General features: G+C 34.1%; 1 protein-coding gene across 4 annotated transcripts in view; it reads left to right on the top strand.

Moving 5' to 3' along the window:
- TOGARAM1 (TOG array regulator of axonemal microtubules 1) overlaps positions 1–16,143 on the top strand; it is a 74,344-nt gene that overhangs the window by 53,578 nt on the left and 4,623 nt on the right. For all 4 annotated transcript variants that reach the window (XM_040477030.1, XM_040477031.1, XM_040477032.1 and 1 more), the window contains 3 exons: positions 1,513–1,639; positions 3,120–3,238; positions 14,580–14,769. In XM_040477030.1, coding sequence (XP_040332964.1) covers positions 1,513–1,639; positions 3,120–3,238; positions 14,580–14,769 — 436 coding nt within the window. The remainder of the gene's footprint in view (positions 1–1,512; positions 1,640–3,119; positions 3,239–14,579; positions 14,770–16,143) is intronic.

The raw sequence follows: 16,143 nt of genomic DNA on the forward strand, positions 1-16,143 counted from the left end.
AGATTCATAATGGTTGTTTTGTGTACATCTTTAAAAAAAAATTTTTTTTAAGGTTTATTTTTGAGAGAGAGAGAAAGACAGATGGAGCACAATCAGGGGAGGGCAGAGAGAGGGGGAGACACAGAATCCGAAAGTAGGCTCCATGGTCTGAGCTGTCAGCACAGAGCCTGACGTGGGGCTCATACTGACCAGCTGTGAGATCATGACTTGTGTCGAAGTCGGACGCTTAACCGACTGAGCCACCCCAGCGCCCCTGTTTTGTGTACATCTTAACCTTTCCTTAAATGACATGGTAATTGTTTTAATCCATTTCATCATTTCTTGATTTCTTATTTGAAGTTTTAAAGTTATAAAATAGTTACACCTTTACAGTTTTAATATTTCTCACACTTAGTGTCCCCATTGCTTGTTTACTTGATTGTTTTAGCCATTCTCCTATCATTGAGGGCTTGTGATGGACCTACAGTTTTTAATATTCTTGGCTAAAAGTTATAATCATCCTTGAAACTATAACTGATTAGGAACTACTTATCAGGGTGTAGACTTTATTCTGGTTCTGAGGAGAGAACGGTAGTTTTTATTTTCTGATACTACCTCTCTATAATTTCATTATAGTTGGAGTCTAGTTGATACAGATATTTCTGAAATCATTCTGTACCCTCTCCCTATCCCCCAAGCCTTGCCTTCTCTGCTTCTTCTAGTTCCTTATATTCCAATTTGTAGGGAAAAAAAATAACTGTAATTAGCTTTAGGGCCACGCCTCCTTGAAGGATAGTGATATGGTATAATTAAAAGGTACTGTAAGACCCCTCTATTCAAAAATATCTCCAGTATACACTTCTATATCTGCAGTTCTTCCATTAGAATGATATCTGGGCTTAAGGCTTTATCCTGAGAGAATTTTTTTTTTATGAATAATTTTGAAATTTATATATCGTAAAAAATTTAGTTTGGAGAGCATTACACATTCATTAATATATCATCAATGATTTATCAACTAACTTTGGGTGTGTTTTAGGTAGCAGAGAATAGGTTTTGAAGAATTGGAACCCAGGTAAGTTTTGGCATGAAAAAAAAAAGGTTCTGTATTTCCTACAGAACCTAGGGAAGGTTGACTTAGGTCAGAACATCTGACCAGCAGGGGAGCAGCAAAAGCTCACTGGGCAAGGAGCCCAGGATAAAGACAAACTTCTCCTAACTCACAGTTCTGTCAAATGCTGGCCTTGATATGGGCCCTAGGGTGTCTGAAAAATAGAATTCAAGCTTTTGGCTCTCCATCTGACATATAACTGAAAGAATTGAAGCTATAGTGTTTTTTAAAGGTGAGGGGCAGGAAAATGCTTTATTCCAGCTCAATTAATATAACTACATTTCAGTGGTTTATTTAAAATAGGGATGACAGTTTTGATGTTGATAGATTTTTTTTCTGTTGAAAAAAATTGCATCTAAGGACAGAAACTGAGTTTGTTTAAGGTATATAACATTATTTACATATTTCTCAAATATCCATAGGTACTATGGTCGAAAGATGCTTTTCCTTTTGATGTGTCATCCAAACTTTGATAAAATGCTTGAAAAATATGTCCCATCTAAAGACTTGCCATATATTAAGGAATCTGTTAAAAGCTTACGGCAAAAGGTATGTGGAAAAAGTTTATTTTATAAACAGCTTTAAAAGCAAAGTACCAGAAAAAAATAATAATAAAAAATAAATAAAAGCAAAGTACCAGGAAGCTAAAGGATACAAGTAATTACTTCAATTATTTCTCTGTTAACCATTCAGACTGTATCTATAGTAGCATTTCAACAACTGCAGTTGAAAAACTTGGAGTAGACATTCATAGTGTTGGTAAGTGTTTAGTGAACAGAAGCTCGATACTTGATAGAACATAGTGTGGTTTACTGGAGTGACAAGACTTGGGTTTGAATCACAACTCTGAGAATTAGCGAACTATAATGTTAGGTACATCACTTCATTTCTTTAACCTGAAGTTTTATTTTTATAAGGTAAGAATAGTGATGTTCTTCATGCTTGATTCCTACTTTATTTACCTTGCATATTCCACTATTAGAATTCCTGTCACACTGCAGAACATTAATTGGGAGCTGCTTGAGGGGAAGCCCCATGTCTTATTTATCCTGGTAGATAATGGGGATTCGGACATGTCTGAAATGAGTGACTGAGGGAATATCACGTAAATTAAAATATGAAAAGTGTCTTATAAAAAAGTAATCCACTTACATATTATTTTTTACAAAAATATGTTAAATAATCTAGAATTATTCTGTGGTAATTTAGGTTATTCTTTACTGATAATCTTCGGCAAAGGATTCATTTACGTAAGGATAGTATTTCAAAGATGTATGATAATATACATTTTAGAGCATTTTCTTCTGCTCATTTAGCTTAATTCATACAGAAATAACTAAAGTAACCATGCAAAAAATTATCTTACCAGCGTGAGGCAGATTATATTTGTGAGTCATTTCAAGTACAAGTATTTTTAAATAGTTCTTACGTAAGTGTTTATTCTCACACTGGAATTCATTATTCTCACACATAGGAATTCATTATTTATGTAATGTGTTCATATTTTCTCTACAGATTTTAAGGTTTAAGAAGAATACTTATAAAACATAGCATATTAATTTTAAAAATGTTAAACAGTTTTACCCTGCCAGTGTCATTTCCTATTAATTCGGTTAATTTACTACTAATTAGAAGGTATTTTATGTATTGATACCTTTTGAAGCAGAAGCATAGCAGATTATTAAAATGCTTTCAATTACAAAGATCAATAATGGGTTCTCTGAAAATTGCATTGTATAAATTATTTCACTTTACTAGTTTTGAAATTTTTAGGGGCGTCTGGGTGGCTCAGTTGGTTAAGTGTCCAACTTCAGCTCAGGTCTTAATCTCCCGGTTCGTGGGTTCAAGCCCCGTGTCAGGCTCTGTGCTGACAACTCAGAACCTGGAGCCTCCTTCGGATTCTATACCTCGCTGTCCCTCTGCCCCTCCCTACTCACACTGTTTCTCTCTCTCAAAAATAAATAAACATTTTTTTAAATTTTTAAAAAAGACTTTTATTTTACACTGCCTTTCTTTATATTACTTAAAGGGTTTGGGAGAGATACCACTAGATACTCCTTCAGCAAAAGGAAGACGATCTCATACTGGTACTGTTGGAAATACACGGTCATCCTTTGTTTCTAGAGATGCTTTCAATTCAGCTGAAAGGTAGGCTCATTTGATAGTTCACATCATTGGAGAAATTACTCCCTAGTGATAGTAGTCTCATTTGGATATTTTTATGAACTATTCCAGGGATATTTGTCAAAACTGAATGGAGTTTTAAAAGTTGAAAGTAAGAACTTAGAAAGTGTGAGGTAATTAAATTTAATAAGGGAATTGCATATTCACAGCAGCTTTCTTTTATATGCACTAAACAGTATTAAAGCATTAATGTGGTTTAATAAAGTGCTGTTGAACTTGTCAATATTAGGCCTGTGTTGGACAACTCTAATTGATTTTGTATTAATTTATAGCCTTTACTTTTTCCCCTTGATTATGAAAATAATACATAATTATGATTAAAGAAAAAAAAAACTTTAGAAAATCCAGACATTATAAGAACAATTTAACCAATCACCACCAGGCAGAAGAATCCTCTTAAAATTTTTATGAATATAATTACATATGCTATTGTGGAACCTGTTTACATTATGTAACATGTAATAGATTGATTATATAACTTAAAATTTTTTTCTTTTGAAAGTATGATCTCTGGCATATTTTAAAATATATTTTAAACATTATTTTTAAAACTACATGGTAGATATATAAGTATCTTTCATATTTTCTAGATTTGTATATTTTTGAAATATTTCATAAACTAAAATATACATTTTGTTAAAAAATTAAAATCCATGTGAAAATACATGCTTTTGGGACCTTGCTATTCTAAGTACAGTCCATAAAACAGCCCCATTGGCATCCCCTAAGAACTTAACTAGAAATTTGAATCTTAAAAAAAAGAAAAAAAAGAAATCCAAATTTTGTAATCTTCCCAAGCCTATGGAATCAGAATCTGCTGTTTTTTTCACATTAAGGTATAATCACAGGGGTACCTGGGTGGCTCAGTCGGTTAAGCATCTGACTTGACTTCAGTTCAGGTCATGATCTCCAGGTTCATGAGTTTGAACCCTGTGTCGGGCTCTGCGCTCACAGTCCAGAGCCTGCTTGGGATTCTTTGTCTTCTCGCTCTCTGCCCTTACCCAACTTGTGTGTATGCGAGTGCTCTCTCTCTTTCACTCTCTCTCTCTCTAAAATAAATAAAACTTTAAAAAAGTGTCATTGAATATTTAAAAAAAAAAAAAGATACAATCACATAAAATCCTGGGTCAGACATTTTGGTCAAAAACTTTTTTTGCAACCAACAAAAAGTAGCTTTTTAAATATTAATTGAGAGTATACTGTGTACCAAGCCCTTTCTGGTCAGTTACTTATTTTGTAGATGTCTCTTAATTGGGTATTATCTGATCATTTTTCACAGTTAGATTTGAGGTTATGCATTTTTTGACAAAAAAATACCTCAAAAGTCAAGTTGTACCCTTCTCAGTGCATCATTTCATGAGGTGCATGATGTTGCTGTGCCTTCTTACTGACTGTGTTAACCTTGATCCTCTGATAAGGTGGTTTCTCTTGGGTTTCGTCACTGCAAAATTACTATTTTCCCCCTTATAAATAATAGATATTTTGGAATACTTTGAGACTATATAAATCTCCTGTTTCTCATCATACTGTAGTTTACAAATCTTAGCAACCATTGATGGATCTTGCCTGCAGCAATTATTGTGGGATTTATTAATTTATTTATTTATGTCTAATGGTGATCTTTTATTTACCTTATTCTTCTACATTTATTAGTTGAATTTTTGCATGAAGAAAACTGCTACTTTTCCTCCATGTATTCACTTCCTCAAATATTTATATTATTGTAGATGGATGGATTTTTATTTTATTTTATGGGTTATAATCTATCTATATCTATAAAAACTATTCATTACTCACTTTTTCAAATTGTTGCAACTTTAAGATCTCCCTCAGGTTGGCTGCTGTGCTTTGTCAACATGGCACATTTTACATTTCTTTATTTTTTGCCATCACAAGATTGCCCAGGATCAACTAGTATTATTTCCTCTTCTCTAATCTGTATGTTTCTAATTTCTTTTCCTTTCCTGTCTGAATTGCAATGACTAGAATATTGAATATGATGTTGCATACAAATATTAAGAACAAACATCTTACCTTATTCCTAATCTTAGGCACAAAACATTTGGTATTTTCCCACTAAGTATGATGTTAGCTATAGATTCATAAAAGTCCTTTATCAGGTTAAAGGTCCTTCCTCTTTCTAGTTTGAGTTTTTATCGTGAATGGTTATTGAATTTTGTCAAGTGATTTCTCAATGTCTATTAGGATAATCATGTATTTTTCCTTTATTCTATTAATATGAATGGTTTACAGTCATTGATTTCCAAATGTTGAAAAAAGATAACTTGTATTGCTTGGATTAGTAGCACTTGATCATGAAGTGTTATATTTTTAATATATCACTGGTGTTGGTTTGCTAAAATTAGGTGGGTATTTTTTGTCTATAGTCGTGGGATCTGTAGTTTTCTTGTCTTAGGATGTCTTTGGTTTTGTTATGGGAGTAATGCTGGATAATACCTTGTGGTTTCTTCTTTAATACATGGGCTATTTAGAAATGTGTTTCTTACCAGCTGTATAAGATGGTTCCAGTTTTAACACCTCCTCATCAATATGTGTTATTCTCCAAGTGGGTATAAACTGGTATCTCATATGACAAAGACTTTTTCTTTAGCTGTACTTTACACAGGCTTTTTATCCATGAATCCTCTAAGTCTGCTTGTTGGCTATAAATTCCAGCTGTCTTTACTGCATTCAGAATTGAACACCTTCTGACTATCTCCTCTATTGCAGTAGTCATGACCCCTATTCCAAAGTCTTAAATAAAGTCTTCTTTATAACTTTACAATGTCAGAATAATTATTCTTTACCACGTTATAGTTTTGACTTGTGTTTCTTAGTATGTCTTTTTAAAGTATGTTTTTTGTAAAAATATATATGTTATATTTAATATATATTTATATATCTGATTAAATCTTGCTTTTTTATCTAGTAATCTCTCCCCTTTAATTAGAGTATTTGACCATTTCTATTTGGTATAATTATTCATATGGTTGGGTTTAAGCCTATCATGTTGATATTTTTTTTTACATTATTTTTCAATCTATCCTGGTTTTGTTTCTTTTTTCCACTTTTCCTGTCCTTTTTTTCATCCAAATTTTTACTTAAATTCTAGTTATCATACAGTGTAATATTAGTTTCATGTGTAGAATTTAGTGATTCATCACTCACATACAACACCCCAGTACTCATCACAAGTGCTGTCCTTAATACCCATCACCCATTTAACCCATTCCCCCACCCAAATCCCCTCCAGTAACCATAAGATTGTTCTCTATAGTTAAGAGACTGTTTCCTGGTTGGCCTCTTTTTTTTCCCTTCCTCTGTGCTCTTTTGTTTCTAAAATTCTACATATGAGTGAAATCATATGGTATTTGTCTTTCAATGAGGGACTCATTTTGCTTAGCATAATACACTGGCTCCATCCACATCATTGCAAATGGCAAGATTTTATTCTCCTGATGACTGAGTAACATTCCATTGTGTGTGTGTGTGCGTGTGTATGTATGTATGTATAATATATACATATTATATACACATGTATATTATATACATATAACTATATACATGTATATATTATACACACACATGCATACACAAACACATACATACATCCACACTACCTCTTCTTTATCCATTCATCAGTAGATAGACATTTGGGCTCTTTCCATAATTTGGCTATCATTGATAGTGCTGCTATAAACATTGGTGTGCATGTGCCCCTTTGAATCAGTATTTTTGTATCCTTTGGGTAAATACCAGTAGTACAATTGCTGGATTGTAGGATAGTTCTATTTTTAATTTTTTGAGGAACTTCCATACTGTTTTCCAGAGTGGCTGCACCAGTTTGCATTCCCACCAGCAGTGTAAGAGGGTTCCCTTTTTTCTGCAGCCTTGCCAACACTTGTTCTTTCCTGTGTTGTTCATTTTAGCCACTCTGACAGGTGTGAAGTGATATCTCATTGTAGTGTTGATTTGTATTTCTCTGATGACCAGTGATGTTGAGCATCTTTTCATGTGTCTGTTTGTGTGTCATATGACGTATCAGATATGTCACTTGCAAATATCTTCTCCTATTCCATAATTTAATAATTTAATTCCATAATTTATTCCATAATTAATTCCGTAATTTAATTTTGTTGATTGTTTCCTTTACTATGCAGAAGGTTTTTATTTTGATGAATTCCCAATAGTTTATTTTTGTTTTTGTTTCCCTTGCCTCAGGAGATCTATCTAGTAAGAAGTTACTGCAGCCAATGTCAAAGAGGTTATTGCCTGTATTCTCCCCCAGGATTTTAATGGTTTCCTGTCTCACATTTAGGTCTTTCATCCATTGAATTATTTTTGTATATGTATATTTCATTCTTGTGCATGTTGCTGTACAGTTTTCTCAACACCATTTGTTGAAGAGACTGGTTTTTTTTCCATTGGATATTCTTTCCTGCTTTGTTGAAGATTAATCAACTATATAGTTGTGAGTTTATTTCTGGATTTTCTATGTGTTCCATTGATTTATGTGTCTATTTTTGTGCCAGTCCCATACTGTCTTAATCATTACAGCTTTGTAATATAACTTGAAGTCCAGAATTATGATGCCTCCAGCTTTGCTTTTCTTTTTCAAGGTTGCTTTGGCTATTCAGAGTCTTTTGTGGTTCCACACAAATGTTAAGATTGTTTCTTCTCGCTTTGTGAAAGTTGCTGTTGGTATTTTGATTGAGATTGCATTAAATGTGTAGATTGCTTTGGTTAGTATAAACATTTTAACAGTATTTGTTCTTTCAATCCATTAGTGTGGAATGCTTTTCTTTATGCCGTCTTCAATTTTTTTTTTTTTTTTTTGAGAGAGAGAGAGAGTGCAAACCAGGGAGAGGGACTGAGGAAGGGAGGGAGAGAGGGAGAGGGAGAGGGAGAGAGGGAGAGAGGGAGAGAGGGAGAGAGGGAGAGAGAGAGAGAGAGAGAGAGAGAGAGAGAGAGAGAGAGAGATATTCTTAAGCAGGCTCCATCCATGCTCAGCACAGAGCCCGACTTGGGGCTCAATCCCACCTTGAGATCATGATGTGACCTGAAATCAAGAGTCAGGCACTCAACTGACTGAGCCACCTAGGCATCCTTTCTATTTCTTTCATCAGTGTTTTTATAGTTTTCAAAGTATAGATCTTTTACCTCTTTGGTTAAGTTTATTCCTAGGTATCTTATCATTTTTGGTGCAGTTGTAAATGGGATGGATTCTTTGATTTCTCTTTCTGCTGCTTCCTTATTGGTGTAAAAGAATGCAACAGATTTTTATACATTGTTTTTGTACCTTATGACTTTACTGAATTCATGTTTCAGTTCTAGTAATATTTTGGTGGAGTCTTTTGGGTTTTCTACATAGAGTATCATGTCATTTGCAAATAGTGAAAGTTCAACTTCTTTCTTGCGAATTCAGATGCCTTTTATTTCTTTGTGTTGTCCGATTGCTATGGCTAGGGCTTCCAGGACTATGTTAAATAACAGTGGTGAGAGTGGACATCCTTGTCTTGTTTCTGACTGTAGAGGAAAAGCTCTCAGTTTTTCCCCATTGAGGATGATTTTAGCTGTGTTTTTTTTTTGTGTATGGCCTTTATTATGTTGAGGTATATTCCCTCTATCCCCACTTTCTTGAGGATTTTTATCATGAATAGATAATGTACTTTGTCAAATGCCTTTTCTGCATCTATTGAAAAGATCATATAGTTCTTATCCTTTCTTTTAAAAATGTGGTGTATCATGTTGATTGATTTGCGAATATTGAACCACCCTTGGAGCCCAAGAATAAATCCCAGTTAATCATCGTGAATGATTCTTTTAATGTACTGTTTGATGGGTTTGTTGGTATTTTGTTGAGAATTTTTGCATCCATGTTCATCAGGGATATTGGCCTGTAGTTCTCATTTTTAGTGAAGTTGTTTCCCTGGTTTTGGAATCAGGGTAATCCTGGCCTGATAGAATGAATCTGGAAGTTTTCCTTCCTTTTCTATTTTTTGGAATAGTTTGAGAAGAATAGGTATTAACTCTTCCTTAAATGTTTGGTAGTGGGGCGCCTGGGTGGCGCAGTCGGTTAAGCGTCTGACTTCAGCCAGGTCACGATCTCGCGGTCCGTGAGTTCGAGCCCCGCGTCAGGCTCTGGGCTGATGGCTTGGAGCCTGGAGCCTGTTTCCGATTCTGTGTCTCCCTCTCTCTCTGCCCCTCCCCCGTTCATGCTCTGTCTCGCTCTGTCCCAAAAATAAATAAAAAACGTTGAAAAATAAATAAATAAATAAATGTTTGGTAGAATTCACCTGTGATGCCATTTGTCCCTGGGCTTTTGTATCTTTGGAGATTTTTTATTATTGATTCAGTTTCTTTGCTGGATATCGATCTGTTCAAATTTTCTGTTTCAGTTTTGGTAATTTATATGTTTCTAGGAATTTATCCATTTCTTCCAAGTTGTCCATATAATTTTTGGCATATAATTTTTCATAACATTCTCATAATTATTTCTATTTCTGTGTAGTTAGTTTTTATTTTTCCCCTCTCATTTGTGGTTTTAATTATTTGGATTCATTCTCTTTTCTTTTTTAGAAGTCTGGCTAAGGGGTTATCAATTTTATTCTTTCAAAGATCCAGCTCTTACTTTTATTGATCTGTTCCACTATTTTGGTTTTTTGTTGTTGTTGTTTGTTTCTATATCATTTATTTCTGCTCTAATCTTTATTATTTCCCTCTTTTGCTGGCTTTAGGTTTTGTTGTTGTTTTTTCTAGCTGCTTTAGGTGTAAGGTTAGGTTGTTTCATTTGAGATTTTTCTTGCTTCTTGCGATAGACCTGTATTGCTGTATACTTCCTTTTTCCTTTTTCTCCACATCCTCACCAACACTTGTTATTGCTTGTCTTTTTAATAATAACCATTCTTACAAGCATGAGACAATATCTCATGATGGTTTGATTTGTATTTCCCTGATGATTAATGATGTTGAACACCTTTTTCATGGACTTGTTGGCCATTTGTATGGCTTCTTTGGAAACAATGTCTATTCAGTTCCTCTGCCCATATTTGTTTTGTTTGTTTGTTTGTTTGTAGGTGTTTGTTTTCTAGGTTTTTGGTTTTGTTTTTTGTTGTTGTTTTGCTATTAAGTTGTGTGAGGTCTTTATATTTTTTGGGTATTAACCTCTTTCTCTTCAGATATATGATATGCAAATGTTTTCTCCCATTTTGTAGGCTGTCTTTTCATTTTTGTTGATGGTTTCTTCTGTGCAGAAGCTTTAACTTTGATATGGTCCTACGTGCTTATATTTGCTTTTGTTGTCAAATCCAAAAAATTACTGCTGAGACCAGTGCCAGTGAGCTTACCACGTATGTTTTCTTCTATGAGTTTTGTGGTCTTATATTTAAGTCTTTAATCCATTTTGAGTTGATTTTTGTGTATGGAGTAAGATCGAGGTCCAGTTTCACTCTTTTTGCATATGGCTGGCTGTTTGGTTTTCCTGGCAGTATTTATTGAGGAGATTATTCTTGCCCCGTTGTATGCTCTTAGCTCCTTTATCATAAATTAATTGGTGGATTAATTAACCTCTGGGTTTATTTCTGGTCTCTTTATTCTGTTCCATTTATACATGTGTTTGTTTCTATGCTAATATCCTGCTGTTTTGAATGAGAAAGTATGATGCCTTCAGCCTTGTTCTTCTTAGAATTGCTTTGGCTATTCTAGGTTTTTTGTGGTTCTATAAAAATTTCAAGATTGTTCTATTTCTGTGAAAAATGCTGTTGGAATTTCTATGGGGATTGCATTCAGTCTGTAGATTGCTTTGGGTAGTAAGGACATTTTAACAATATTAATTCAGTACATGAGCATGAAATATCTTCCACTTATTTATATCTTCTTCAGTTTCTTTTATCAAGGGCTTATAGAGTAGAAATCTTTTACCTTGGCTAAATTCATTACTAGGTATTTTATTATTTTTCATGCATTTGTAAATGAAATTGTTTTTTAATTTCTTGTTCTGATAGTTTTTTGTTAGTGTGTAGAAATGCCACTGATTTTTATATATTGATTTTATATCCTGAAACTTTACTGAATTTGTTCATTAGTTTCTGAGGTTTTTTGGTGGATTATTTAGGATTTTCTATATAAAGTTGACCCTTAGACAATGCAGGGGTTAGGGGCATTGACCCTCATGCAGCTGAAAATCTACAAACAGCATTTGACTCCCCAAAAAGTTAACTACCTACTGTTGACCAGAAGCCTTACTTGATAAACATAATATAAGCAGTTGATTAACACATATTTTGTATATTGTATGTTTTAAATGCTGTATCCTTATAGTAAAGTAAACTAGAGAAATTAAATGTTAAAAAAATCATAAGGAAGATAAAATACATTTACAGTACTGTACTATGAAAATTTCACATGTAGGGGTGCCTGGGTGGCTCAGCCCATTGAGCATCTAGCTTCAGCTCAGGTCATGATCTCACAGTTTGAGTTTGAGCCCTGCCTTGGGCTCTGCACTGACAGTGCAGAGTATGTTTGGGATTCTTTACCTCTCTCCCTCTCTCTCTGCCTCTCCTTCCCTCATACTTTCTCTCAAAATAAATAAATAAACTTAAAAAAATATCCACATGTGGGGTACCTGGTGGCTCAGTTGAATAAGCATCCAACTTTGGCTCAGGTCATGGTCTTGCAGTTCATGAGTTTGAGCCCTGTGTCGGGCTCTGTGCTGACAGCTCAGAGCCTGGAGCCTGCTTCAGATTCTGTGTCTCCCTGTCTCTCTGGTCCTACTCCACTTGTGCTCTCTCTGTCTCTCAAAAATAAATAAACATTAAAAAAAATTTTTTTTTTAATTTTTTTTTTTCTTTTTCAACGTTTTATTTATTTTTGAGACAGAGAGAGACAGAGCATGAACGGGGGAGGGGCAGAGAGAGAGGGAGACACAGAATCGGAAACAGGCTCCAGGCTCTGAGCCATCAGCCCAGAGCCTGACGCGGGGCTCGAACTCACGGGCCGCGAGATCGTGACCTGGCTGAAGTCGGACGCTTAACCGACTGCGCCACCCAGGCGCCCCCCCAAAAAAATTTTTTTTAATCCACATGTAAGTGGACCTGCAGAGTGCAAACCCATGTTGTTTAAGGGCCAACTGTATATCATCTGTGAATAGAGGCAGTTTTACCTCTTTCTTTCTTACTTGGAGACTTTTTTTTTTCTTTTTCTTCATAATTGCTGTGGCTAAGACATCCGGTACTGCATTGAATAAGAGTGGCGAAAGAGGGTATCCTTATCTTGTTCTTGTTCTCAGAGAAGAACATTTCAGCTTTTCATCATTGAGTATGATCTTAGCTTTGGGCTCATTATATGTGTCTTATTATGTTCAGGTATCTTCCATCTAAATCCAGTTTGTTGAATGGCTATTGAATTTTGTCAGATGCTTTTTCTTTATCTATTGAGAGGATGATACAATTTTTATTCTCAATTTTGTTAATATGGTGTATCACATTAATTGACCTGGAGATGTTGAGCCATTTTTGCATCCCTGGAATAAATGCCACTTGGTCATTGTGTATGATCCTTTTAATGTATTGCTGCTTCAGTTGCTAGTATTTCGTTGTTGAAGTTCTTTGCATCTGTGTTCTATGATCATTTTCATGCATTCTCTTTTTTTATAAATTGTATTGATGTTAATATATACCTAGTGAGTTTCTCCATTTCACTCTTACTGTATCTTTCCCCCTAAGGTATATTCAATGCTATTCTACTATCAAATCCATTTTGTTTTGAACAGTAAAAAAGTCATCTTTAAACACAAGTATCAGTAATTAGATGACTTCTTGTGGTGTTCTTTTGTTTTACTCTTCATTTTTTCACCTTTTATGTATCATATACTTTTTTTTTTAATTTTTTTTTAACGTTTATTTATTTTTTTGGGACAGAGAGAGACAGAGCATGAACGGGGGAGGGGCAGAGAGAGAGGGAGACACAGAATCAGAAACAGGCTCCAGGCTCTGAGCCATCAGCCCAGAGCCCGACGCGGGGCTCGAACTCACGGACCGCGAGATCGTGACCTGGCTGAAGTCAGACGCTTAACCGACTGCGCCACTCAGGCGCCCCAACTTCTTAGTTTAAATATAAATTTAATCCTCTGTTTTTTCTCATTGTATAGAATTAATCATTTTACAAATTAATCTCAGATTGATTTATTTAAATAAATTAAAAATAATGGTTGAATACATCTAAGATCTGCATTCTAGATCACCATCCTGTGTCTACTTTTAAGATGATTCTGAGTCATTCATTAACCAGTGCTCTTAAGATAACGTTAGCATCATTTTTAATACTGGTAGTCAGAAATGGTAACTGGCAACTGTTACTATTGTCTGTTAAGACTTATCAATTTCCATGACTTAATTTCTTTCAAAGGTATCATTTATCTGCCATATTGAGTCACCCCTTTATTGGAATAAAAAAATTATGCTAGTAATAGTAATTGAAATAATAAATCCTGTCAAGATTCTAGTTCTCCCACACAAGTTCACATGGTTATTTTGAGTTAACATAGCAGGCCTGAGACTACTATTTTTGGAAAGTCCTACTTACAAGGTTAGCCCTTGGTTGGCATCTAGGAACTAGGATTTCAGGAGGATTGCCACTGTTCCTTAACTGATGAAGAGTAGTTTACTATACCAAAATTATTTGAGCAAACAATATGGTTTATGCTGAAGACCTGCTTTCCTTCTGGGAGCCTGGAATTTTAGTATATCCTAGGCAAGAGTAGTTTACTATACCAAAATTATTTGAGCAAACAATATGGTTTATGCTGAAGACCTGCTTTCCTTCTGGGAGCCTGGAATTTTAGTATATCCTAGGCAGAGGACCAACCATGACCAACTCTCAATAAACACCCTGAGCATTGGAGTCTCTAATAAGGTTCATTGGTAGACAGCATTTCACATGTGTTGTCACAGGTTGTTGCTGGAGTAATTAAATTTGTCCTATGTTACTTCACTGGGAATGGACCCCTGGAAGCTTATAGCTGTTTTTTTCCAGACTTTGACCCCTACGCTTTTTCCCTTTGTTTATTTTGTTTTGTATCCTTTTGCTGTAATAAATCATAGCTGTGAGTAAAACTACATGTTGAATCCTGTGAGTCCTCCTAGCAAATCACCAAAGTCGGGGGAGATCGCAGGGACCCCCTTTAGCCTTGTGGCTATCAGATCAGTTTGTGAAATTTTGAGAAATATATATGTAATAAGATATATTATGTTTATGTTTCTCATAGGATATTAAGAATGAAATTAAATTTACCTTTCTTTGACTTTAGAGAAGTAACTGAAATTCGTGACATCACCAGAAAATCAGTTCCCCGCAATTCCTTAGAAAGTGCTGAATACATTAAAGTCATAACAGGTTTATTAAATGCAAAAGACTTCCGTGATCGTATTAATGGGATTAAGCAGCTTTTATCAGATACTGAAAACAATCAAGAGCTTGTTGTTGGGAACATTGTGAAGGTAATGAACTGTCAAAATTAATTTTCATTTTCAATAGGTAGCTAATAGCTCATTAGTATAAAAAATTGCCCTAACTCTTAGTACTTTATATGTATTGTTTTAAAATGTTAAGCTTAGAAGACTGAATTACTTTCTAGAACAATTCAAAGTAATTGGGAAAAAATAAGAAAATAAAATAATAATATAAGAAAACAGCTGCTTAATTTGTCTGAATTTTCCCACTAGATGGTAACTCTTTGAAAGCTCTGTATTCTCAGAGCTCTTGGAACCTGAAAGCTCTGTATTCTCAGAGCTCTCAGTGCATATATGTCAAGTGAATCAATAAATATTTTAAAAACCAGGGCATTTAGGTGCTCTGATATTACTTAAGAGTAGATATTAAAATTTTTATATGTAGATTAGAAATCTTATATATACTAATTTATATACCAATGTTAGACAACAAGCAATAGAAAAGAAGATAGTAATAAATGTTAGTGGTACCAGAGCATAGATGATTTATGCTTCTTCAGAGTTAATTCAGTTAATTCCATTAGTGATTTATTAATAAAATCCCATGTTAAATTTGTATTATGTGCATTAAACTTGGCCAGCATACCATTAACTACTCTTAATTCCAGTAATGTTGTCTCTTAATTTTCAGAAGAAAGGTACCATATTATCATGTGATGGGCACCAGAAAGTTGCATTTTCTGATATCTGTTGAGTAAAAATAAATCTCTTGGGAAGACTGTTCTCACCATGAAAATTTTTATTTATATATTAACTTTCATATTTTTATGAGAGATGTGTATATGTATATCAGCCTCCTAGAATAGCTCTTCAGTCACCTAATGTGACTAAAGATTTTGCTTATCATTCACTTTTTATATCTTAAACTTATGAAAGTTAAGAATTCTAAAGAGCAAGGAATAATTGTTAAACTAATCAGGTTAAAAGGTAGTAAAAATTTAACTCTGAAATTGCATATAAAATTCTCATAAGAAACCCAAACTGAAACTAAATCAAATCTCTATGGTTGTTACATATCTAATTCTGTTATTAATAGTGATAAAAATGAAAACTTTCCTTGAGTTCTTAGAGTTAGCTAAGCTAACCACGCCTTCCAAAAAATAACATTTTTATCACATTTACGGTAAATCAGTCATCTTCATACTAAGTCAAATTTCACAACCTGAATTTATTAGGATGTCTGTTTGAGTGATGTTTGAAGACCTGTCATTTTGCTATAAGAACATCCACATTTTTATAACATTCCTATTATCTATGTTCAAGTTAAATAAGATGTTGTGTGTATGTTTTTAAATAGTATATTAATAGGATAAATACTACAGAATGCCAAAAAGAATTTAAATAGCTATAAACATTATTTCA

Source organism: Herpailurus yagouaroundi, unplaced genomic scaffold, assembly GCF_014898765.1.
Source record: "Herpailurus yagouaroundi ecotype Mexico unplaced genomic scaffold, PumYag 141, whole genome shotgun sequence".
Lineage (NCBI taxonomy): Eukaryota > Metazoa > Chordata > Mammalia > Carnivora > Felidae > Herpailurus > Herpailurus yagouaroundi.